Source organism: Nyctibius grandis, chromosome 4, assembly GCF_013368605.1.
Source record: "Nyctibius grandis isolate bNycGra1 chromosome 4, bNycGra1.pri, whole genome shotgun sequence".
NCBI lineage: Eukaryota > Metazoa > Chordata > Aves > Nyctibiiformes > Nyctibiidae > Nyctibius > Nyctibius grandis.
Window position 1 is genome coordinate 91,604,863 of NC_090661.1, and position 27,221 is coordinate 91,632,083.

At 35.2% G+C, this 27,221-nt stretch overlaps 1 protein-coding gene across 2 annotated transcripts in view; it reads left to right on the forward strand.

Annotated features, from left to right (window-relative positions):
* Window positions 1-27,221, forward strand: part of SLK (STE20 like kinase) — a 51,846-nt gene that overhangs the window by 12,096 nt on the left and 12,529 nt on the right. Inside the window, exons 2-12 of one of the 2 annotated variants that reach the window (XM_068397939.1) lie at window positions 9,784-9,948; window positions 12,333-12,381; window positions 13,158-13,315; window positions 15,902-15,975; window positions 16,164-16,358; window positions 17,045-17,126; window positions 18,126-18,254; window positions 20,260-21,684; window positions 23,033-23,163; window positions 23,442-23,565; window positions 23,832-24,011. In XM_068397939.1, the coding sequence (XP_068254040.1) occupies window positions 9,784-9,948; window positions 12,333-12,381; window positions 13,158-13,315; window positions 15,902-15,975; window positions 16,164-16,358; window positions 17,045-17,126; window positions 18,126-18,254; window positions 20,260-21,684; window positions 23,033-23,163; window positions 23,442-23,565; window positions 23,832-24,011 (2,712 nt within the window). Of the gene's footprint in view, window positions 1-9,783; window positions 9,949-12,332; window positions 12,382-13,157; window positions 13,316-15,901; window positions 15,976-16,163; window positions 16,359-17,044; window positions 17,127-18,125; window positions 18,255-20,259; window positions 21,685-23,032; window positions 23,164-23,441; window positions 23,566-23,831; window positions 24,012-27,221 lie in introns of those variants that run through there. The other variant, XM_068397937.1, reaches the window with a different exon arrangement.

Genomic DNA, 27,221 nt, shown 5'->3' on the forward strand with positions numbered 1-27,221 from the left:
CTCTAACAGATATGCTGGTGCATCCTCATTGCTGTCAGTTCCTGGGGACATGAGCAAAATAAAGCTTTCTTTCATAATTCCATTAAAAGTAACGTTGCCACACTATTAAGAGACAAAACCAGTACTTCCTCTTGAACATCTTCTGTGTTTAACTGTTTGCAGTGTTTAAGTTTTAGCAGTTCTGTTGGAGGAAGAACATTGTTCCTATGTTGCATGAAAATCTTTTACTGATAGAAGCTCACAAGTTCATTAGTTGCAAAAGTCTGAATAAAGCAACTGTTTTCCCTTTGCATATTTTGTACATCAAGCTCTGCAAAGAGAGTTGAAGTATTTCATCTTGATTTGTTTATCTGGATTTGTTTTTAATAATTTTATCAAGTAATGAAGTTATTCCCATGACCATTTGTATTTATCACTAGCATATTAGGTAAATTCTGAATGAATTACCCTAATGAGTAAAATGGCAAGTAGCAAGTGCAAAAAGCGTATCAGAATTTGAAAAAGATTATCATCAGCAGCATGCTTCTAAATTGAAATTTCTTTTGAAATCAGCTGATAAATAATAGGATTGGCCGTCATATAGTTTATCAGAGTAGTCAGTTTTCCTAATTGTATAGTTGTTTAAATTCACCAATTAAAAAAAAAAAAACAAAACAACAAACCAACAAACCAAGCAGTTAATCTGAAAGGCAGCATCAGAAGCAACATATTCCAGTACTGTGCTGAATATGAATGAAGTTTGCTTACAGAACCCAAGATGCTATTTTTGTGGCACTTGACTAGCTAGTTTTCAGGGAATACCAAATGTTTATTCAGATGGCTTTCTCATCTCTGGAGATGTCATACTCGCAGCACAAAGATAGCTAGGTCATTACAAACTGTATGTGAGGCAACCTTTCTAACTTGCAATGTCAGAAGATTTCAGTTTGGTTTTGTGAGATGGTATGTAGCTTCAGGGTCATTACTTAAGAACCACAAGAAAACTACTGGCAAGTCACAGACTGTATAAGCATTGATAGCATAGTGAATTTTATAATTAATAAAGTTCATTGTAGAACTGACTTGAAAATAACTTGTTCACGTTAGAGAGAGATGAAAGACACTAGCTTACCTGTATCGATTTCTTTTGTTGTTGTTGCTATCTTTGCAGTTGCTTTCTGTTAAATTGTTTTGAAGATGTGTACATACAAAAGCAGTAACTTCCCTCTAGAATTCTAAATTTCCAGTTCTTTTTAAAATACATTAATACCATAAGGAGACTATGAATTGGTTTCTATAACAATTTTACTTAAAAACCAGGGATGATGATGTACATCCTTTTTATGAAAGCTGTCAAAAGCTACTCTACTTCCTTTTTTCTTGCTTCAGAAATAGGGAAGTTTCATCTCAACAGACTAAAGCGTGCATGGAGCAACAGAATATATGCTTTGATAGTTTTGCAAGAACTGTTGCCACTTTTAATGTGGTATTGATGTAGTCACATTTCATTTCCCACTGTTACAACTGTGTCTTTTTTTGTAAGATACTGCATCTTAAACTGCCTATACAGTTTATATTTTTCCCTTAAAATATATGAAGTATACTTTATTTATTGTTCATTTTAGCAAGACAAAGAATGAAACAGGGTGATAATGCTTCATCTGTTTTATTTAATCTTTCCCCTCTGGCTATTTAGCTGTGCTCATTGCAAGTCTTGGACATGGTTCACACTGCAGTATCAAATTATACAGAACCTTTTCCCAAACTGCCCATATTTTTGAGCTAGTAAGATGTATACACTTTAAATGACAGTTAAGTTACATCTGTTATATCCCATCATCTTCTACAATAACTACATAAAATAAATTGTCTTAGTACAGGTCCTTAAATGCCTTCCTTCTGCTATATGAAATGTAGAGCTTTTAGTAATATTCTTTACTTTTTTGACAGCAAGTTTTTTTAACTTAATAACTGTACCACATTTCGTTTGTGACTCTGTAGTTTCCCTAGTAACATGTCAGAAGGCCTTTGTTGAAGGGTTCTTAATGTCCAAAGAAATTGTCATTTTTCTTTCTTTATTATTTTTTTGACTTGTTCATTTCCAGTTTGGAAAGACAGAATTTTCTATGTTCAAGGCAGATGTGCTTTTTTGTTGTTTTGTTACACATGAATAGCTGTGCTGGCTCAGCAAACAGCTGTAGCCATCTTACATCTGATCTGGCTAAAGGCTCTGGGCAGAAGAGATCCCAATTTTGTTTTGTAACCTAACTCCAGAGAACAGGGTAAGGAGGAATTGTGGGTTGGCCTAGCTACTTTATTTTAAAAAAAAAAAAAATGTACGCTAGGATGATCCGTGTACATCTGTGAATGTACACTGCGTAGTCTGTAAAGTGCTAGTAAACAAAATGACTTAGTGCTACATTAAGCCAAAATGCTCTGTGGTGTATCTGCAGGATGCTACGGAGTTAGCTTTCATAAACCCAAATGTCTCCCTGGGAAAAGATGTTAGCAGGAGCAGCGCTGGCTCTCTGAGCTCCAGTGTTATTGAAAGAAATCTCAAGTGAATGAAAGCATTGTTACAGATGTTAAATGACTAGAAGCAAGATTATAACATAAAATCCTCCCAGGTAAAGGAATCAGGTTTCTCAAGTCCTATGTTCAAACAAATAACAAAATTATCAGGAGCAAATAATAAAATTCTCAACTGTGAACCTGGCAGCATGATACCTTTCTGAGAAAACAAGAGTCTGGAGACATCTTCCACTCTGGCTTGTTGGTTGTCTTAAAAGTAATTCTAGTGAACAGCTAGAATTAGCAATTGTTGTTTGATTAAAAATTATTTCTTGATACCATTGTTTTTTGGAAGCATTATTAATTTCTGTCATCTGGAATAAAGGCATGTTTGTTGCTGGAATAAAGACTTAGTTTTAAGCTGTAGGGACTGAAATAAACTTGGAAATTAATAAGCAGTAAGCATTATGGTTTTTTTCTAATGACACAAGACTGAATAAATAACTGTGAGATATCTGTAATCCAAGATGAAGATACACTGGGCTACTTACTGCCTTTCCTGGGAAGTTTAAGTCAGTTTGGGGCTGACATTGTCTGGTGTTGGATAAAATGGAGAAAACCTCTGCTGGCAACTGCTAGTGTCCTCTGCAGATGAAAGATACTGGCAAAGCAGCTTAGCACTGCAGGGATAAATCTTAATTTGTCACACCACCCCCTTCTCAAGTATAGGAGTTGATTGTAATGCAGAGTTGTGTATTTTAATGCTGCTTTTGCAAGTAGTGTGTACAGCTGTTATAACTGAGTTTAGGAAAAAAACACCAGTCTTTTTGCACTTATACCTCTGACACCACTTAATGCTTTAGTTGCAAATGTTTTCCCAATATTTTCAGCTAGTTTTCCATGTTGCTTTTATGTGAGCTGTCATGCAACAAGAGAAGGGAAAATAATAATGTGTTACTATAAAACAATATAGCATAGTGTGGAGATTTTCTTGCCAATGTTTAGCAATTTTTTAATTGTTTTTATTCCGTTTTTTAAACGGATTTGCTTAAATAAGAAGAATGAGGCTAAAATCTCATAAACTCCTCTGTTAAGTTTCTTCTAAAGGACTATTTCAGTTATTTTGCACATATTTGCCAGTTCAGCCCTGGTGCTTTTCAAATGTGCATATAAATACTCCTTCTGCTTTCAGTGCCACAGTGCATGAATCGGGATGGGAACTCTGCTTAGCTAGTATGCAAAATACCACACAATTAGTGAAATTACATGAAGGGAATCATGAGGTGAAACATGAAAATTATATTCCATACCACTCCCCAAAATAACTTGTGGAATCCTCAGAAACCAACTATGGAGGAAGCAGAAGAACCACAATAAGTACAAAGTACAAGGATAATGTTAAAAGAGTGAAGTTGTCATGGAAACTGCTCCAAAACTACTGTAGCCACAAAGGCAGCACCAGACCACAGGATCATAAAGATGTATTTCAGTAGTCTGGGTTGAACCCTGGGCTCCACTTTGTTAGTAATACTGTTTGCTTGTAGGCAATAGAGACAATTTATCTACACTTCTATTTCAATATTTTTTCCCTGGCATTAAACGTTTCTTAAGTAGAAGAAACTGTATAGTAGGCAGTTATGATACATTGTGCAGGCAGGAAAAAATTTTGGCTGATCAGGTGTAATTTAAGGGTGTATAATCTTTGGTAGATACTATCCTTTCATTATCTTCTGAACAGTTCTTTTGTTAAGAGTAATTTCAACAAGTTTTAGCAGGTATAACTGAAGTTAGCTGATTTTTAATTCCTTGGACCAACCATATGTATAATTAAACAAAAAACTGAAATTCTCTATATTTTTTTTTATTACTACTACATTTTCAAACATTGTGCAATGAAGACTAGTGCAAAATAACATAGCTTCTTTGAAATGAATGGCTCATCTTAATTTCCAGAAGTCTGTGGAGGTTGCCATCTCCTTCACTGGCCTAACTTGTGATTTATTGTAAAAACTGTGGTTTGATATTGCAGAGGTAGCTGTTTGCTCTCGAATTCAAACTGGTACTTTTAATTACATTTCTCAACATTTGCTGTTAGAATTAATGCTTCCTTTTATCTGATTAATTAAAGTAGATTTTTTTCTAAAATTCACTAATAAAGAACACCTTTCCATGTTTTGAAAATAGGTTTGAACACTTGATACTAGTCAATCATGCAGTTTTAGTTTCAAAATGCACGGGACGATGTTAGCTGTGGTATAGTAAATTTATGCAAAACAAAGTCCAGTGTAGTTTTTCCAGTAGGCCACACTATTTCTTACCGATTTATTTGATCGGGCTGTTAAAATCTGAAATTATAGCAATTTTTTTTTCCCATGGTTCATGTGTTTAAGAAGGCCTGAGATCCACTGCTTTCCGAGAGCTCCGAGAAACAGCTCTTGCCTTTGCGTTGTACAAGGACAGTTTTTCAGTACTGATTACTCAGACATCATCAGAAAGCATATATGGAGCTAGATCTGACAGTCCCAGGTTTACACAAAAGCGTAGCTTTTTTACCTGCAAAAAACATCTTCTGCTGAATAGGGATACGCGTATTTTTCACTTTCGGCAACCTTGGTGATCTATGATGATGACTGTAGTTTTGTTGAGAAGAGTGAGTCAGAAAGGAAAAGCTGCTTAATTGATTTGTTTTGCTGCCTGCGAACCATGCAGCGTGGTTACGTAACATCTCAGAAGAGCTCAGGCATCGGGAAGAAAGGTGATGAACGATTTTCTGTCTCGTATCTCAGCTTTGCTTCTGATTGGCTGAACAACAGATGAAGGACATACTTAACTTTTTTTGGTTGTAAATAATGTTTAATTTTTAGGTGTCTACGTGCTACATCGCAGGAGGGGAGCTGCGTAGTTGTGAAGGAAACGTTTGCTGGTGATAGGAAACTGAAAGAGCTCCTCACAACCAAGGCTGAAACCTCACATTGGTCATCTAAAGATGAAAGACTATGAGTTATCTCTGAGCTGTAATCCTATTACTCTGGAACGGTGGCTCTGCTCTCCCTGCTGTCCATAGCTGGGAATATGCAATTTCTTGGCTGAATGCCCAGACAGTAAAACCTGCCTTTTAATATTCTTCTGTCAGTCTCTTCACAAAGCTTCTGGCCCTGGAACTTATATTTAGATATATGATACTGTACAAAAATCTAGGATTGACAGAGAGGAGTCACTGATTTCACATACTCACAGATCCTAGTTTTGTGTACAATGGTTATTCTTCTTTCTTGTACTGATACGTTTTCAAATGTTTACTGCATTTTTGTGCATTAGATGCCATTGCCATTTGTTGAGGGATTTAGGTTCAGAAAGTAATTTGCAAGTTCTGATTTACAAAATCGTATTTATTCTATGCAAACCTGCAATCCATCTTTCTAAAAGCACTTTAACTTAGAATTAGAATAAGAGTATTTTTCTGTATTTTCTGCTAGTGAGACTGTGCCATCCATTGCAAGAACCATGCTGTAACGTACAGTTTTCTATTGCCTTATGCATACTGTCTCTCTGTAAGTTAATGTTTGCTGCAGTAACCTTAAATATGGGTTTCCAAATAGAAGTTTTGGTGGAAGGATTGCAATATTTATGTATTGTTGCATATATTAGCTAATAATATCTATGTCATATTGCATTAGTCAGATCTTGGGGGAATGAGTTATTCCAATTCAGTTTTCAACCATTGTGTATTAATTTTTTGAAAATACCAAATTTTGTTAATGCAAAGAAAGAAAATCTTTCTCCCCCCTTTCTTCCTTGTCTCCACATCAGGCAGGATTGAACCATAACCATTGAAGATGCCAGTTTGGATTTCTTAGTGTAGGACTGAAGCTTAAATCACCTGTCATGGAAGCAGAATCAAATGTATTTAAGCAGAGTGTTTGGAATAACTTGAATTGGTAGTTGAGAGCTAAAATATAGGAAGAAACTGCTGGGCTACTGATACGGGACATATTTTGAAAGGGCAGAACCTCTGAGTAACATGAATGGTTGTTTCTAAATGTTCATGTAGCCAAATGCAAAATGAGTAGGTGCAAATCAAGACTACGTCTACACAAACATTTTCTGCTGCTGCTCTGACCTTTGGAGGATGTTATGTGGCAGAAGAAAGACTTCAGCTAAAGTCTAGAAAAAACAAACGTGCCCCCACAAAGCTGTAAATGCTTTTTGTTCCTCTTAATCCAGAGGGGTTTGTTTTTCCCATACAATACAGTGCTACATAAATCTTATGCATGAACAGTAAAATCCTTTCCTATACAGTTCAAAACAGTGTATTTCTTATGTGCTTCTTACAGCAAGTCACATAGATGGGTATTTATTATAGAGTCCATTGTGAGGTGGTGATTAATAATGTCTTATTCAAAAAGAAATTTTAAAATCATGTCTAAAATATATAAGGACTTTTTTTTTATTTTCAAGTGTTACTTGATCTTTACTTAAAATATTTTATCAGTCCTCAGAATACCTAGTGGAAATATGCTAATTCTAAAGCTTTTTTTCTTTTTAGAACTGGGAAAAAAAGTCTGGGTCTAAACCTAAAAAATTTTACTATCTCAAGTCAGAACAAAAGCGAACATTTCTGTTGTTTATAACTGTTAAGATGCTCATAAAGATAATCATACTGTCTGTATAATAATTTCTGAGTTTTAATGAGGTGTTTTAATAGAGCTACCACACGGAGAAAATAGGAGAAACTTATTCAAAGCAGATTTCTAGTTACTTCAAGCAAAAGGGTCTGGGAAAAATCAAAATACAAAGTACTCTGTCAATAGGAAAAAAAAAAAAGAAACGTGCTATAAATGCAGCAAACTCCCTAGCATGTAATCATGCACGCTAACTCACCAATACAATGCCTCTCTCCCCGCCTCCCTCCCCCAAGTTGAAACTGAATCTGAAAACAGTAACCTCTGTTATTGTTACCTGATGTAGAAGTTTAAAATATTTTTATTTAAACAAAATATTATTACCATTATATAGTTTACATGCAAATTTCTGTAAAAATGAATGTCCGAATTTTTTTCATGTTTTTCTTTTAAGTATCCTTCTTGTAAGGTACAGCGGAGAGTGTGTGGCCATGTGTGTTTCAAAAGTAAATTTACAGTTAATATTTGGATTCTTTAGAAAGGTTCTTTAACAACCATTTTTCTGCACATGTAAAGCTACCAAGTCTGATTCTGTTGTGGAGTCAAACATCTGTTTCACCTTTCATGTTTAATTTACAGTGCGGCTCTAGAATAGGAAGGTTGGTCTCTCATTCTTGCTATAAAACATGAAACCAAAACCAGTGATGTTTGTGTTACTAAGCAGAGCTTTTTGTTTTTATTATTAGAATATGTGTTGGAAAACTTCTCAGTAGTTTGTTTTCAAATAATGTTATACAGATCCCTTATATTTGTTGTTAAAAATAGGAGGACAAATATTGAGGTTGGGAAGATTGGTTGGTTTTTGTTTTGGAAAAAATATTGAGATAAAAATAAATGTTACAGAAAACCTTTACCCTCAACATAAGATGAATGAGCTAGGGCTATGCTTATAAGTGTGTTTTGCTGTTACTGCTGTTTCATTGAATGTTATCATAAATGTTTATCTTTAAATCTTTTATTCTCTTTTGCCCCTTTGAGCGTAGTATTTATGGCTGTGAAAGTAATAATATTTAGACCTTGGAAATCATTCTTAAGAATTGTTACTTGCTGTCTCATATCAGCTTTTGTCTGATATTAGGATAATGAGATAAGGTGACAAAAGTCAGGTTTTGGGATTCTTGCTGTGCCCTCTCCTGGGTTCATCTCAGCTAGGTTTGGGGCCAAGATGCCCCATGCAGCAGCCGCACTAGCAGAGAGACAGGACAAACCACCTTGTGATGCTTCACATCAGGAGTCAGAATTGCCCTGCAGGTTCTTGTCTTTTGCTGCTTTGGAGAGAGCCTATGTCCCTACTTCTCATTTAATTTCATTTGAATGTCAAAAACTAGGTGGAGTAAATCTAGGCCTTTTCTTTACAGTCTTTAGATATAATTGATGACGTAGACTTCAGTCCCACAACTTCATTTATTCAGAGGCAAAAGGTAACCACTAGAAGTGCCTTGACAAACTAGTGTTTTTATGATGGCTTGAGAAAATACACCTTCTTGTTTAAAGTTTACTAAATTCCAATTTACAGTATTCCTTCAAACAGAACTTGCAAGAGAATTATTAGAAAATGTGTATAATTTTATGTGTGTGTGTGTATGTACACACACATATATAATCTGTATGTTTAATATTTGCTTTATCCACCACATATTTAAAAAAAAAAACCTCACCTTGCCTAGTTTTGCTGGTTTAGCTTCTCAGCAATAGTATTTACAGCAACTGGTTTCTGAAATTTTTTGCTATTTAAATAACAGTCACCGTAATTGCTTGTAATTTCTTATGTTTATAAAGAGCCATAGAATATTTAAATGCGTAGCAGAAATGCTTTTTTTTTTTTTTTTTTTTTTCCCTTGGGTACCCAAGGTCTTGTTTCCCTTTTGCCTTTGAAGTCAAAATCTTACTTGTTCTCCAGTTGACCTTATCACTAAAGCAGTTCTAGCTCCCTCATCTTAAGCTGTGAAGTAATAAAGTAGAGGCTGGCAGCGTTTTCAGTGTGGCCAACTTCAATGAGTAGCCATCTATGGAATTGCTCCTAGACTTCTGAAGCAAAGAGAGTAAAGTGCCCAGACAAATTAACGATGGCATGGGAGCTTGAATACAGCCCCTGGCCGAAGAAGAGTGTAACCTACTGATCACTAGTAGAGGATCTGTTTTTCTACGTGGCTTTGCGAACAGCTGTGGTGCCACGACGTGGGGAGTATCAGAAGGGCAAAAATGTGCGGTCAGAAATGAGGGGGTGGAGGCTACTTAATACTCCTTGCCAAGTGTTAATAGATGATAGTTTTCTGAGGAGCAGCACAGAACTTCATCTCAGGAGTACAAAATAGTAACAACCCTAAGCTATTGACTGCATGATGGTTTGAAGAACGTGACGAGAATTAAGTATTTTTATATTCCCGTCTTTCATTTTTTGTTGACCTTGAGAAAAGTTATTAAACCCTTTTTCTGCTAGAATTTTAGTCTTTAATATGCAGGTATTCTGGTTTTGTAGAGAAGCAAGCTAAAAGCAGGCAAGTAGTACAGAAATGTCAAGAGAGGGGTTTTGTGTTTTTTTTTTTTTTCTGGATGGTGACAGTTATCTGGTGAAATTCACACATATATGTTTGCTGTGACTTTTTTATAGGCTCAGAACAAAGAAACAAAAGTACTGGCTGCTGCAAAGGTGATTGATACTAAATCGGAAGAAGAACTTGAAGATTACATGGTTGAGATTGATATTTTAGCATCCTGTGATCATCCTAATATTGTTAAGCTCCTAGATGCTTTCTACTATGAAAACAATCTGTGGGTAGGTATTTTTTCTTCTCTAAATGCTTTTACTTATTTCAAAAGGTTATTGAAATTACATTTTTTCATGGCTTCGTTGAAAGATCATTTGTCAGTCACATTTCCTCTGGGTTGTCACTATTGTGATAACTATTCAGTTTCAAAACTAACTTGCAAATTGTGAGTATGACTTTTAGGAAGTTGTCACTGTAAAATTGAGCTACACTGAGTGATTTCGTCAGGAGCTTGAATCTAAAATTTGGAAATTAGCCGTTCATTTTGGTGCATGGAAAGAGTTCTTAGTCAGTGCTTATTTGTAACAGCAGGACTCAGGTTTTAATTACATTAGCACAATTTAAAGTGAGATTCAGAATCCGCAACTGAAAAATAAATAATGTGCTGAAAAGGTCAGCCTGTGAAATATGTATTTTAGATATGAGTGAATTCATTGGTACTTCCAGGAAGGACGGCTTACCAGGACTTGAACCATAATTAATTTACTTAAAATCTAGATATTTGTACATAGAAGTATAGTGGGCGTACATATGACTGTATGTCACTCTTCTGCTATATTCTGTGCATTTAATAGCTTTAGCTATGAAAGTACATTTTTTTTCTTTTAGGTGATTCAGTGCAATATTTGTAAGTGCTTTTGGAGTTGTACAAAGACTATGTTTTTTTAAAAATAGTTTATAATTTAAAAAGGTACCTAAACCAAGTAAAAACCAAGAAAATTTCCTTAGAGTCTTACAAATACGCTTTATCCTTTAAGCATGAAAACAGTGGAAGTGTAATACCATGTTTCCTGATACGGATTTATTTTGATAAGCTCTGTGAAAACTTTGTGTGATCTGAATGCAGAGTAAAATGGTATTGTATAAAACAGGGGTACGGTGAAAAAATTTCCATGCATAAAGGTCAGCATGAAAGCAAGTATGCATAAAGGCAGAATATGAAACTGTGTGGATAGGCTTCACTGGCAGAATAAAGATAGAAGAGGAGTAAATAGTTTGAAAATAAAATTGTAGATATATAGTTACAGTGAAATGCAGAGGCATGAAAGCAGCGAAGGGAAGATGGTAATGATGTGGTAAGTAAACAGAATTTAGTGGAGGAAAAAAAGGAAAGAATGGTAGTTGGGCATAAAATGTGGTTTTGCTTTCCAGTTTTAGAAACACCATTTCTCTACCAAAGAGGCCTTTGTCAGATTGTCAGATCAAACAGCAAATTTTAGAGAAATAAATTCTTTAAGTAAGTGTGGGAAATTGTAAATACTTGGCAGTAGGTCTGCAGAAGCATGTAAATGGAATAATGGTTTAAAGGATTTACAAAGAGTTGCATTATATAATACATTTGTTAGTACCATTGTTGTGAGGATTAATTATAATAGTAATTTGAAGTAATATGTAACAGAAGAGGTGTATATATAAGCATTATGGTATAAGGTATAATTTGAGGTTTCCTCTTTTATGGGCAATTATACTCTGATTTTAAAAGTACTCTAAAGGAAAAAATTAAGTTTATATTTCCCAGAATATTGACTGTTAGGATTCTGACAAGAAGTACTTGTTAGCTGTCAGACTGAAAATTGTAATTTAATGCTTAAAGTTCAAACTAAAGAAGAAAAACACATAAGGAAGGGTGTGGTGTCAGTCTTGGATGACCTTTCCTCTTTCTTGCCTTCCTCATTCCCTTTGTCTACCCTCTCTCTCCTTTGTGTATGTTCTTTCTGTCCTACGTGTCAGCACAGTTTGTGCCCCAAAATAGCTGTAGTTAATTTTTGTTTCAAGTGAAAACTGAGAACTGGAGATGGAGTTGTTCTAGTATTTTTAGATTCTGGGATAAAAGCCTTGATGTATTGTAGGCATCAATGAAAATGGAGGAAAATTAATGTAAACATCTGAATTTACTAATTTTCTGTAACTTTTAAGAGTATTTTTCTGTATTTTCATCTCATCTGAAACAATAGAGTAGATAACATCTGCTACTGGAAAATCATGTAGCTCTTATACTTGGACTTTTCAGTCAGAGAGATATACTATAGAAGTACAGTTTAATAATCGAGAAATGAGTTTGCATGGGTTATGTAAATCACATTACAATGAGTCAGATTCAAGCTGACTGTTTTATTATGTTTTATAAGTTCTATTATACAATTTTATTTTTGGATTAAAACTTTTGTCTGAGGATCTCGAAGCATTTTTCAAATAATTTGCTTGAGCAGCACAGCCCTACTTTTAGCTGGGTAACGGTACCAATATTTTGCAGAGGTTAGTGGAATAATTTGTCAAGGCCAAATAGTCCAAAACTCAGGTCTCCCAATAACGCTCCCTTAATCAGTGGTTCAGTTCAGTGGAACTATTTAATTTGTAATTTTTGTATTGTTTTTTTTTTTTTTGTATACAGATCCTGATCGAATTTTGTGCAGGTGGAGCAGTAGATGCAGTAATGTTGGGTAAATAAGTTGTTTCAAATAATAAATTTAATAACATCTTAAAATTATGGTATATATATTTTAATACTTGTTTCACATGTATATTATTTTGAAATGCAAATATTTATGTAATTGGTGTGCTTATATGTGTTGAATGTTGGGGTTTTAAATTAGCATTTACACCTGTACCTATGGACATTATAAATTCTTAAGTTAGATTAATTTTCTCTCATTTTTAAAGTGTTTATTTACTTTTCAAAACACATTTTTGTCTTGGTCCCTTAAGTGAATGTGGTGAGTTGTTCTCATATGCTTATGGAGCTCTCTGTTGTTATAACTTAATCTATATAAGCCCTTTTCAGGATCTCATGCTTCCCTTTCCCCTGCCATCTTCCAAATTACATTGTGATAATTTTTTATATTGTAGCAACCTTAAAGTTAGGTTTTTCTGTGCTTATTCCGCCAATTAGGTGAATGCTAATACCGGTAAATAAAGGATCTAGTCTTTTAACATCTCGGTATACCATACAAAAGAACCAATCTCTAAACTGTCTAGTTTTTTCACAGTTCAAGTAGGTATATATATGTCGTTCATAATGAGGAGGGTTTTGGGTACAAGGGATGAAATTTTTACTGAAAGGAGCAAATATTTTAAGATAGAAGTTTGTCTGACATACAGTGTTCAGAATCTGTCAAATTAATCAGTTTTCACATATACCATTATACCGATTGCCATGAACACATAACAACATAAAATGCAAAAATGTTGTGTTTATTTCTGTCTCTTTCTCTTGTAGAGCTTGAAAGGCCATTAACAGAGCCGCAGATCAAAGTGGTGTGCAGGCAAACACTGGAAGCATTGAACTACTTGCATGAAAATAAGATCATCCACAGAGATCTAAAAGCTGGCAATATTCTTTTCACATTAGATGGAGACATTAAACTAGGTAATCACGTTGCATATAAAAGTCTTTCCCAGAACTTTCCGTGGTCTTATAATTGTATTTTCCTTAGGGTGTAGTTTGGCAGAGTTCAAGTATTATCTAGTTAAATACCAGTCTAAACAATGAGAGTTTTTTTCAGATGCAAGTGGTTTGATACTATGAAGGGGAAGAAAAAAAAAAAGCTTGAGTAAATGTCCTAATGGTACTTGGCACATCTTTCAGACTTCAAAATCAGCAGGGGTAGGAGTCATATAAATATCTGCACTAAGTTGCCTGAAGTCAGAGACAGGTCCTACTGTTTCTTAGTATATTATCTTTACTATGGTGACATCAGAACTTCCCTTTGAAGTTGTTAGTTTAGAAAATGGACATCCTTCACTATCACCAAAAACCAGTGCCTGGTACTGTGGTCTCTTCCATTGTTAAGAGAGAGAGAGAGAGAAGTAATAATCTTAATTACTCAACTTAGTTTTTCTATGCCTTCTTTAATTGTTCGTTGCACTGAAATTAAGATAGGACAGTCTGGAAGAAAATTATCACAAGCTTTCTATTGTTGATTCCTATTATTTTATCTGAAATTAAGCAGTCATCTACATTTTCCCTCTGATGTAGTAGGGAATCCATGAGGATTCCGCCATGAAGAACTGACAAAGAACTACTGGTGGTGAATAGCATCCCTTGATTCAGCTAGGAAAAGATAGAAATTGTCTGGATACACTTTGTTCAGGGCTTCATCAATGCAAACGTGTATAAGCTGCCAGCCTTTACAGTGGCTCTACCGATGTCATAGTTCCATGACATAGCAGTTTGCATTCAGGTTTCAAAAACCTGACTACGTGACGTGTGTGATCAGTCTTACTTCCTTGGATGCAAGGTACACAGAGAGTAAAGGTAAGGAGAATCAGAAGATCACCACAGTGAACTTGGGCTCTAAATTCCCAGCCTTGCTACAGATGTTCCTTTTAAATGTAAGCAAGACGTGTCCAAATTCACAAATATATCTACTGCCTAACTCGCATTGATTACAGTGTCTCTGCAAGGTCTAGGGCATCATCTCTGTTAAGAAGTTGAGAATATTTAAGAACCTGCTTTGCTAGATTGGTCAGTTAAGTGTATCTGTGCTTTTTGCATGGATTCTTTTGCAGAAGATTATTACTTGTACATATACTTGCATGTGCCTTTCTCTTCATCTGCAAAGAACGGGTAACTTTACTATTTTGGCTTTTCTTGGAAGCCTGAAGACTTAGTGATAGACTTGATCTCATAGGCCGTATTTATAAATGTAATAGAACCACTATCTTAGTTTCTTAGTACTACTGTAAAAGAAATCATAGATCACAGCGCAAGTCTCATGGCCAGAGAGAGCGTAATTTGTTTCAGTTCATTTTATTTGCCGCACATGACCTGGCTCCTCCTCATACAGACTGGAACTATTTTAAGCTTTTGACAAGTTTGGCTGACATACAGAACTGTGCAGGCTCTCAAGATACTACTTTACAGTTCAGACCACAGGGAGATCTCTTCCACACATATACTTAGTGTTGTATTCAGATTTGCTAATTAAGTTTTCTAAAAAAAGATTTACTTTAGTTTTGAAAAGTGTACAGCATCCCTTGAAAGAACATTTTGCTCCTTTGAAACTATTTGTATTTTGCTTCTGGTAGACAAAGAAAAGGATAATACCTTGTTTTACACATATGCAAATGGCAAATAAATTTCCCTCATTGCATTTTATTTTTATAAGAATTTGTGGTTTTATTATTTCAGTATCTGTAGTCTCTCAAGATTTCAAATTTTGCATTTGAGCAAATAGCTCTCTTAATCCTTATTTTTTTTCCACAGAACAAAATTAGGCTTCTCAAGTGTTGAGCCCATCAAGTAATTTTGCACAGATTAAAGACGGCAACATATGGCTATTTTGTCCCTTTGCTCTAGTATCTAGAGCTTCATTAAGAAAGTTACATCTATAATAAGCATATAACACTTTTTTAAATACAGTCTTTTTTTTTCTAAGTGAGAAATGTAGTACTTTATAGACAAGCAATATTAATTGCAAAGATAAAGTTGATTTTTGGTTGGATGTTACATCAAAGGTGCATATTTGAGCTTTCAGATATTTAATATGAAGTGAAAAGTGATGTGGAAAAGACCCATAAAATAAAGGGAAAATCTAGCTTTATGAGAATTTGAATCCTGAAATTAAAAATTGAATGAGTTGTTCAATTAATGAGAGAGCTAACATGCCATATCTGAGGAATACAGTCTTCATAGGCTAAAGAAATTATTTTCTAATTAAAATAATTTAACCCACTTATTCCTACCGTAAATACATGCATCAGTCTTGTCCCACACAAACTCAACAGCAGCATGCTTTTTTTTAGGAATGGAGAACAACGTTTATTCAATGTCTTATTAGAAATGCTATAGAACCTTGGTGCTGTTATCAAAACACAAATATTTTTATCTCACTTGAAGTTTTAATACTGCAGGAATGTTTGCTCTGGAACATACAATATTTTAAAAGACAGTTGTAAAATATAAAATATAATATGTTTTCCACCACCCAGTTAATAGCATTTTTACTGTTTTGCTTTAAGCGGATTTGTGGAGTATCAGCTAAAAACACTAAGAACAATACAAGAAGAGATTCTTTTATTGGTACACCATATTGGTAAGTGCACTGTTTTGCTCTCCTATTTAGTATGAACTAGTATCTTAATATTAGCCTTGTTGTTAATATATTAAGTGAGAGTAGAATGTGCTTCTGAAAATGTTCAGTGAATTTATTCTATTTAGAACCTTTTTCAGAACAGAGAAGAGTGCATTTTCTAACCTGGTACTTCATTATTCTCTTTGCAGGATGGCTCCAGAAGTAGTAATGTGCGAGACCTCTAAAGACAGGCCTTATGATTACAAGGCTGATATTTGGTCTCTTGGCATTACTTTAATAGAAATGGCTCAAATAGAGCCACCTCATCATGAACTAAATCCAATGCGAGTGCTTCTGAAAATAGCAAAGTCTGATCCGCCTACATTAGCACAGCCTTCAAAATGGTTAGTATTTTATTTGCAACTTTCCCAACCCAATTTGTAGATTTTGAGTATGAGACATGCCAAGTCGTATATATACCAAACTTACGTTCATGTTGAATTTTGTGAGACTAGCTTTATGCACAAAGTCAGGTACGTATTCTATATATGTTTGTACATGTATAAATACATGTATATTTCTCTCCTTATACAATTGGGACTGTGGTTTTTTTTGTCGTAGTTCTGTATAGAAGCTTTTATACTGAAATATTTTCCAGATTTTGCATTAAAATGTATGCAAAATAGTTTTTACAAATGCAGTGAAAGATCTGAAGACCATCTGAAAAAGCAAAAGAAAATTGAGTGAAAGGGGACTAAAGTATTTTTATACTAAGCAAACACTTTAAAAAGCCATTATCTATTTAGTCATTTTAATATCTTTATGTGATTCAGTTAGTGATATAGCAGATGTGGTGTATTATAAATCCAGAGCCAAAGGTAAACTCTTCTATAAATGGAAGAACATTTTAAAGATTGTATTTGTGCCACATTGGTCTTTGTATTCCCGTACTATCTTTGTGTTTTTCTAAATCAATAGCAGGACCTGGAGTTGCAGTGTAGATGCATGTGAAAGCAAAACAATATTTCACTGTACGCTAGTCTGATGTCAAGACAAAAGAAAAACCACCAGCTGTTTGCTTTTTGTGTAGGTCTTCAGATTTTAAAGATTTTCTGAAGAAATGTTTGGAAAAGAATGTAGATGCAAGGTGGAGCGCAACTCAGCTTCTACAGGTAGGAAGAGTAAATTGTTCAGAACTATTGTTTAAAGGCAAGCATAGTTTGTATTTTTTAAAAGCAGATCAATATTATAGTAACTATTTAAATAATTTCAAATCAAGCATTCGTACACAATCTGTTTTTAACATTCTTGCATTGATCCTTATTTGGTAAAATCTGACTAAATGATACCAAGTGCAGATCAAATTATTTGTTTACATTATTTTGATGTAATATAACTAATTATTTTGCGTAAGTATTTAAATTATACTTTGATACTTATAATGGATGAAGGAGATATTTACATAAGTAGTCAATTGCTGACAGGTGTTTTAAAAGCTTTAGTGCTCAGCCTTCCTCTGTAGTGCTGTCATTGCAGAATAGCTAAACAAGAGTAGATGTGACTAGGTACATTTGATTCTGTTTAACGTCAGCAAGCATTTACTTTATCCAGAACACATCTGGCATATGTTGAATAGATTTAAGCAGCATGGCCAAGTAGAGAAAGAAGATTCAGAGAGTGGATAAGAACAGGTAGCGGTTTCTTCTTAAAGAAAAATGTAGAATTCTATTTTCTTGTTAGGAAAAATTGTTCTAAAGACAAAGCAGACTTTTTCTAGAAAGAATATTTCTAGATAAAGCTTACCAGAAAATAATTTAACTGTGGAGCTGAAAAAAAATGAAACCCGTTTACAGGAAAAATAACCTTTTAAAAAAATCTTTCTACTTTTATTCTTTGGACTGTGAAACAGGTCAGTATAAATGAATTATTTGCATTTTTAGCAAGTTTATTAGACTGGTTACACAGTATATTTGAACATAAATGTTTTGATTTTAAAACTTCTGCAGAAAAAAATACATTAAGAGAGTTATGATTAATGTCAACTGTGAATCTTCAAGTTTGAGAAAACCAAAGTAACATTTCTCTGAAGTTGTATTTCTTTCAAGTTATGTTTTTCCCACTGTACAATGAAGTCAGCACTTCATATTGTGCTTATTTTTTATTTTCACAAGCATCCATTTGTTACTGTTACTTCCAATAAACCAATAAGAGAATTGATTGCAGAAGCTAAGGCCGAAGTGACAGAAGAAGTTGAAGACGGTAAAGATGAGGATGAAGAAGAAGAAACGGAAAATTCTCTGGTCAGTTTAAAATTTCCTTTTTTAAATATGCAGCTAGTTTCAATCACCAGTTTCCTATGCAGACCTCAATTTCTGATGCACTACTCAACTTTTGCATCAAGTCTTCTAAGAATAACAGCATAAACATACTGTGACCTTATTACAAAATAAGTATTCAGCATTTTCAAAATCAGCATGTTCTTAAACTCCTTAAGAACTAATAATAAAGAATATTGTCTAATGAAGAATATTATCTTCATTTATTTCTACATGTATCTGTGGTGTGGAATTTTAAAAATCTGATACCGATTTTTATATAAATGGTTTTAAGTCAGAAAGACTAGAGGAACAAGTAAATGTATATTTGTATTCCATATACGATGCTTAAAACACTAAGGAAAGTATGTGACCATATACTATAAAACAACGTTTGTGATTTTATAGCGTGGCTGTCAAAGAAAAACCAAAAGCAAAACCCCCTATATTTTACCAAGACAAGGTTGCATTTAAGAGTGTATTTTTAAAGATGCTTCAGAACCTTACAATGCAAATTCAGTTCCTCAAAGGGCAAAGCCATGAAGTTCAATGATATGGTAGCAGGTGGCAGAGCCTACAGGTAGTGTGCTCTCTGACTTAACTGGCTCAAGCACTATAAACACGGACAGTGACCAGTGCCACCAGTAGCTGCCATTGCCAGCAATGGTAACAAAGCCAAATGCATTTTGCACAAGAAGCAGATCTCCATTCCATCCCTCCCCCTCACCAAGCTAGTCCTGTCCCCTGCCCTTCATACCACTTTCCCTGTCCACCCCAGCAATCTCCAAGCGTGCATTCCCACCAACTTCCTTCAGGACTTATTGTCTATCTCCTAAGGCATCACCCACCACCTCCCTTTGCTGATTAGCTGTGAAGCCATCAGTCCCCAGGAGAGTTGGGGTGAAGTCCACCCTGTGACTTAATTGTCTCGACACAAGCAGTAGGTTATGAAACTGTGAGGTAGATGCATTTACATTATTTACTTGTGGCAGTTTTAAAAACTGCTCGGAGATCAACACTAAGCTTCTAGAGCAATTACGTGAAGAAATCTTTTAAGTGCACTTTTGACTTAAAAGGATTTGTTTTCTGTATGCTTAGGAAAACCTTAAGGTAGGAATTGCGCGATCAAACCCGTGCCTGTTACAGTAGCTAACTTAGTATGTTCCCAATGGCAAATCAGAAGCCTGATCTGCAAATTACAGTGTTCTGTACAGTAAATATAGACAGCGAGATATCGCAGTCACTTTGAAGACTGAAAGGGCAATTATGGTTAAAATGATACTTTGAGTATATTCTTTTGTATGTCTGTATGTAATCTGATAACATTCAGTCATATCCCAGCAGTAGCAATTTCTACAGTTATGTAACTGTTTCTATTCTAGTTCCATATTGCCACTTATTCAGATCTGCTGGAGGTTTTCACCTTTTTAATGGATTTTCACAGTGATTAAAAAAACAGACCAGAAGTTTTTCAGTATTTTTAACAACGAACACAAGGAAAGATACTCTTTTTTGACGAAGCAGAAGGTCTTAATAATGCATTTTTATCAGTGCTGCACCAACTAAAGCTACACAGCTTCTTCCTAGCCAAACTGGCACAGACATGTGTCTTTCAAATCCAGCTGTAGATGGGACTACAGGGGAACTGAACTAATAAAAAAAAAAACGCAATATGATTGGGAAAAGACTCTTGAAGTTCTGCTAAGCGTGAGGCAGAGGGCTGACCACGATCCCCTTCCTTCACTCATAGTATATTTTATTAAATTATGAGACATGGAAGTGGTTCTTGTGAAACTGTTCTCTTCAGAGCTTATCTGCAGTTCATGCACTTGTTCCTTGGTAATACCTGGTGAAGTACTCTGAGATTATAAAATTCATATAACTCTGCCTATAAATACAATATTCATGTCTACTCAGGTATTCTTCAATAGAACTGTGCTTTAACTACATTAGAAAATGATTAAATATTTTTCTTCCTTTAATTTTTTAGCAGTTACCCGCAGACAAGCGTGCATCCTCTGACCTTAGTATTGCCAGCTCTGAAGAGGACAAACTTTCACAGAATGCCTCTGTTCTGGAATCTCTTTCTGAGAAAACGGAAAGTAATGCAATGGAGGACAAAGCCAGCACTATATTTCCAGATGACAAAACAACTGGAGATGAATCTGAGGACATTAAATTTAGGAAAACAGCTGATAACATATGCGATACTACTGTTGGTGATACGAAAGTGCAGAATGGTTCTGTGCCAATGGGTGAAGATGAGCAAGGCAAAATATTGTCAGCTGAAAAGACTAGAGAAAGCCTGGAAAAAGCACATGAAGATACGGAACCCCAGAAGGGAGGGAAAGAACTCGATGCCGTAACAAAATCAGAAATAAAGGATGAACCCAAGCTAAAAATAGAGAAAGAAAATGACATGGGAAATGAACAGACAGAAGATGATAAACTGAAAATAGTACCTACACCTGAAAATAGTGTAGAAATTGAAGAAGCCATTTCTAAGGAAACTGGTGACAAAGAAGAGAAGGAAAACAGAACAGATCTCTCAGAAAGTACAGAAGAAAAGGTTCCTGCAGAAAATACTACAGAGCAAAAGAAAGATAAAGATGAAACTCAGAAAGAGGTGATAATAGACATCACTACAGAAACTCTTCCTAATGCTGCAGATAAAGTGGCTGATGAAGAAGAGGAAGTAATAAAGCATGGAATTGACAACATCATGGAGATAGGTGGTATTGTTGGAACACAGATCAGTGATGGGGATAAAATACCTGAGACGGAGGATAAGCCAGTGGAAAGTCAGGCTAAGCAGGTCCATGAGATAATCGGCTCTGAAGAAACTCTATCAGAAAGCCAAGACAAAGCAATGAAAGTAGACAAGAAACTGGCAGAAAGTGAAAATGAGGGTATTTGTAATATAAGCAGCATGGAGGAAACAGAGATCAAAGACTCTGGAAAAGACGAGGTAGACCAGAAGGCAATACAGAGCAAGCCTGAGGCTATTTCTGATAAAGTGGTGGATAAACTGGCTGATACGGACCAAAATTCAGAAGAGCACAGACCTGAGAATATCCAGGGAAACAATATTCAGATAGACAAAGAACATTCAGAAGTTACTTCTGATGAAACAATGAAGAATAAGCTTCAAGATATTGCCAGTGAACAAGCTGATGACACTGAAGTCACTCCAGTCCCCAGTATTAGTATTAGCACTGAAGAAAATGAGGAGAAAGTTAAAACAGATACTCAAGACAATACTGAAGCTTTACGGCAGCTAGAATCGGAGAGTTTGAAGGAAAACGATGCAGATTCGGGCACTGGTTCTACGGCTGATAACAGCAGCATTGATTTGAACTTGTCAATTTCTAGTTTCCTTAGTAAAAACAAAGAGACGGGATCCATATCTTTACAGGTAAGTATAAGCAATCGTATATTTTTATATAAAATCCTATGTGAGTGTGACCCTAAAATTGTCTCCAAGTTTGACCTTTGCAGGAAAGAAAATTATTGAGTGAGAAACTAGTACGACAGTGTGGAATATAGACTTTGTAGAAACCAAAGTATTCTAAATTGCGTGCTCTAACCATGTCTGGATTTTGTGCAGTTATGCATCAAAGCTGGAAGCTACAGAGCTGCTAAGTGTTTTCTTATTTTGTTGCATAATTGTATTTTAAAAATCAGACTAGCATATAACAATATTAAAGGTGAAGATTTGTGAATGGTTGTAGTTCAGAGCTAATAGTCAAGATGACTGGTTCAATGCCTTAATCTGCACAGAATCCCTGTTTAACCAGGACAAATGTCTTATAACATCTGATCTTACATTGAATTCCTGTCACTTCCATCTTCTGTCTCTCTGTTTAGATTTAAAAGATCTAAGGCAGACAATATTTCAGGTTTGTTTAGGCTGAACACTACTCCTTTGGTTGTACTATGTCGATGCAATTAGGCAGTATGAATGAGCTTATTCAGAGGAAGCACATTCCAGGTTATAAACTTCATTTATATCTTTAACCTAATAGGATTACAGCCACACTGGGAGAGTAACTGTGTAATCATGGGTTAGAAAAATAAAACCAAAACCGAAAAAAACCCAGACAAAAATCGTAACTTGGCCAAGCATAACTTGTGCCAAGCACGACTTCCAGGTGTTTGCAGTAGCCCTAACACAGTGCAGAAGCAGTTTCAGCTGGGATCTCTCTTTTCTTCTAATGAAACAGTAGCAGCTCTGAGAAGTGAGATTTCTCCAATTTGTCGGCAGGATCATGACATGATTTTTGACTAATATATTTGAATTAAAAAAATAAACTTGCTCGTTTAAGTTATTTTCAAAGCAGAAGTAAGTAGGTGAGTAAATTGCTATTCTGTTTGAGTTTAATTCTGAAAAACAGTTTTCAGAATTAAATATCTTTTTTGTGACTGGGAAAATTATGGTCAAAAGCAAACGGTAATCGCAACTGTCTTCAGCTCTTGAAAATAAAATGGCATCAGTTCTGTTCAGGGTTTATCTAGATTTTTTTTTTCTTCTGGCAATTTAGATCATCAATAATTACAGTTTTCCTTTGCTGTCTAGAGAAAGTTTCAGTACATTAGAATTTTTCAAGTTCTCACTTGATTAGTGAGGTACCTGATAAACGAGAAGAACTCCTGATCGCTATACGGTAAACCCTCACAGAAGTATTTGAAGTAATTTAATATTAAGAAAAAAAGGGGAAAAAAGATATAACAAGTACAGAATAACTTACCAATGCTTTATTCAGGAAACTAGAAGACAGAAGAAAACTTTAAAGAAAACTCGGAAGTTTGTTGTTGATGGAGTAGAAGTGAGTGTAACCACATCAAAAATAGTTACTGAAAATGACTCAAAAAGTGAAGAAATGCGATTTCTACGGTAAGTGTTTTTAAAAGTAAAATTTACAAGAGGTCAGCAGCTAATATTTTTTTCTCTTTGAGTAAAAGAAGGGGGGTAATGATCTGACTTCTGTAATATTTGGGGATTAATTTCAATTATTTTGTTAGTAGAAAGGAATGCAGAGTGTTTCTTAATAAGACAATCAATTCAAAACCAGTTTTACTGGACCTAAGTTGTAGATGCTTTTTTTCAATCTTTTGTAATTTTCCACTGCTTTTATTTTCCCATCAATATTAAGTGTTCTTTTTCATTATTAGGCGTCAAGAGCTGAGAGAGCTGAGGCTCCTTCAGAAAGAGGAGCAGAGAGCCCAGCAGCAACTCAGTAATAAGCTTTTGCAACAGCGAGAACAGATGTACAGACGTTTTGAACAGGAAATGACAGTGAGTTTCTGGATTTTGGTGCTCTTAAAATACGACATCTTGATGGAGTAGGCAGAATACTACTAGCAGCAGTCAGGTGTTTCCTTTTATGATGGCTATGGCTTAGTTTTCATTCTTGTTAATAAATTTTCTATTGTGGGGTGCCCAGCTTGTATGCTAGAACTCGCCTGCCAGAACAGTTCATCGTGGCCATCCTCTGCTGTGGTACAGCACTTGACTGAACAGAATTTAGTTTTCTAACAAAAGATGCCAAATTATTTTTACAGAGTAAAAAGCGACAGTCTGATCAAGAAATAGAAAATCTAGAAAAGCAGCAGAAACAGACAATAGAGCGCTTGGAACAGGAACACACAAATCGTTTACGAGATGAAGCAAAACGCATCAAAGCAGAACAGGAGAAGGAATTGTCCAAATTCCAGAACATGCTGAAGAACAAAAAAAAGGAGGTAAGAGACAATGACAGTAATATAGAAAATAAGGAGTATGAGCATAGCAAACGGTTGAGATGAGGTCTCCCAGAAGCCTTGTCAACCTCACGTGCTATACTGAGTCGTGGAAGGGTTACTAGCAGTCAGTATTATTTCTTTTGTTTTACTGCCTAAAGTGAAATACAAACAGCTAACAGGAAGATTTAGGTATTGACTTAATCTAGAAAACTAAATTAGAAGACTTTTTCACAGAATCTTTAATAAAATTTTTTTTTCTCACAGATTACACCAAGAAAAAGTATTTTCTTAAAGAGTGTGAAAAATATCTGAGAGTTCAACTTTAAACAAATCCAGCTATAGCTACTTAGTAAATACTTGTCAAACTAGAATTTTGAAGAAAAGAATATGGTCTTGATTACTACTGAGAACCACTTAAATTCCAGAGATGGGGTTTTTTTTGTTAATTCGTTAGACTTTTATTGAATGTGTGCTGCTGTTGTTTAGAATTCCTTTATATGAAGTGACAGCAGTTATATGGATTTAGTTTTTTAACTCAAAAAGGAAAGCCAGGAGAGAAAAGTCTGGATAAACTAAAATCTTTTAGTTACAGTTAATTTCATACGTGTTGTACAGTTAAGGCAAAATGAATGCGATTTGACACTGACACCTTATGCTATTATTTTGCTTGCATCAGAGAAAGAGAAGGTGATGTGTTTCCATGTGGATTTTGCATCTTAAAAGCTGTTTTATTTCATTTTCAGATCAATTGTGTAGTGCTCGTTTGCATATAAATGGCTCTAGTGTTTGCTCTAATAGTTACTAGACTCTGAGATTTCTTTAGAAATCTGTGCTGTCCATGCTTTTGCATAGAACAATCCTGTAGTATAAAAATGCATTAAAAAAATATAAGTTGTATTCAGTTTGAACCATATGCTCATATGTAAATAACAATTTTTCTTCTTTTGTGGTACCTCTTGCATTTTTGAGTCTCTCTCTATTTACTGGTGATGGGGTCCTACATGGGAAAGCGGGAAGAATTTTACGTATTGCTCTGAGCTAAAAGCAGTTCTTTCATGGAAACAGGAATAGCATGTGGTGATTTGGACTCTGTTTTCTGATGATGCTTCCACTACTAAACAAACAAGCATTTGTTTTTGGTTGCCTAGTTTTGTATTTAAAGCTTAAGAAGGCTATTTACAGATTGAAGGAAAATGCAGCTGGTGCTCTAAAACTACCCATGCTATATTGGAGTGTGCAATGTTACATTTTTATAATTCTTAGAAATAAATAAAACACATCAGCAAATTAGCAGATTAATAGTTGATTCAGCCAGGTTATATTTAGAGTCTTTCTACTGATTCACCTTGGACTGAAGCATGTTCCATTCCAGCATACAAGTCATGAAAAGTTTCTTGAAAATATACTTAGTTATTGGTGGGTTTTGCTTTGAATTCTTTGGAACCGAACACTTACAAACAATTAATATTTATTTGCTTGTATGATTATTTTAAAGACATATCCTGTATAGATGTCATTTATGGTTGGAGACACTAATAATGGCATCTTACAAATTCATGTTTGAGACAGTGTCAGAAATATCTGGTTTTCAGTGGAAGTTATTTTAAACTTCCAACCATTTTTCACAGCTTTACCATGAGGTGAATGTACTCGGTAGTCCTTTTGCCATAGTGCTTCAAGAAAACACCACTTTTGCAGGTGGTGCTTTTCTTGGCTATTCTAGCTGCTGCATGAGAACGCAAGCAAGGGACTGCCATTTCTGAGGGCGCTGGGCAGCATTTGCATGCAAAAAGAGGCTGGCATATACCTCCTTTCTGCGCTGCTGGCATACATAAAGCACGTATTGTTCCTTCTCTTTTCATTAAGCTCTTTTCACTAAACTAACATCCCTGCCACTGAAGCAAGGCACGCTTCCCACTACCTCTAGCGCTTGACCTGCATGTCCGATGTTCACAGTAATGCTTGCTGTGGAGAAAAAGTGTTCTTTTCGCCACCTTCTGCATGCTTATATACACTGTAGGTGTTATGTGAAGTGGAGAAAGCACCAAAAGAGCTGAGAAAAGAGCTCATGAAACGCAAGAAAGAGGAGCTTGCACAAAGCCAGCATGCTCAGGTAACAATGGCAGCTTCAAGCTACTAAGCTACAAAAGGCAGCAGTATTCACACAGCTTGATGATTCCACTTCTTGTTGTTGTTGAGTGAATATGGAACTTAACTCAAACTAACCCTACGTACCGCTCTCTTTCTTCAAGTACTCCTGTATCACATCCATAGAGTGCACTGTGTAGGAATGTAGGATCAGCTTTTTCCAGGTTTGTGCTGTTACACGTAATATTTTGTATGCTGTACTGAAAAAGAATGGTACTTTTCTATGGCAAGTTTATTTACAGTGCTTTTATGAGTGGTAAGTACCCCATAGGTCCATCAAATTATAAAGGTTACAGTCAGAAGTTCATTTTGAGCAATATACGTGCAGGGGGGTAATTGATATAATATGTAAGCATGAGGCATCTTGTTCATAGAAGCAGAACAGATTAGGTAAAATGAAGTTATTTAAATGTCAAAGTGTAGGTGTATGGAAACTTCAGAAGACATCATCTGTAATTTCACGCCTTCAGACTTGCTGCTTTTATATGACCCAGCTAGAAAGGGGGCTAGTATTTTAGAAAAATATTGTCTTTGTGATGGCTACAGCTTGTACAGAGTGAGTTTGCACCACAACAGAGCAGGTTTGGATTGAGTAACTTAAAGATTAAATGTTTATGTGAGTGACCTAGTAGAAAATAATAGCAACTTTATTTGATTACGTGTTTAGTTAAGAGGGGATTTCCCAGGATGGAATGTGATTGAGTTGCAGTGCTTTCCCCATACCAAGGGTGTGTGTCTGAACTTTTTAAAGAAACAATTAAAAACCTACATTTTCATAGTGTTTGTAGTGACTTAGTTTGTTTCCTTTGGTGGTTTCAATTTGTTGAAGTAAGAGGGGTGAAAGAGACAATTTTAAAGGTGAAATATCCTTACTTGGAATGATAAAGAAGTACTAGACAAGGTGCAGATGTTTAGTTTTAGAATGTCTAGGACTTCTGTCAGTGACTACTTTTGTGTGATTAGCCTTCACGTTTTAAATGTGTATTACTAACATAAAGTAGATCTCATTTCTTCTTTTTTTTAAGAACAGAAATATATGTCATTGTATTCTGACATAGGAAG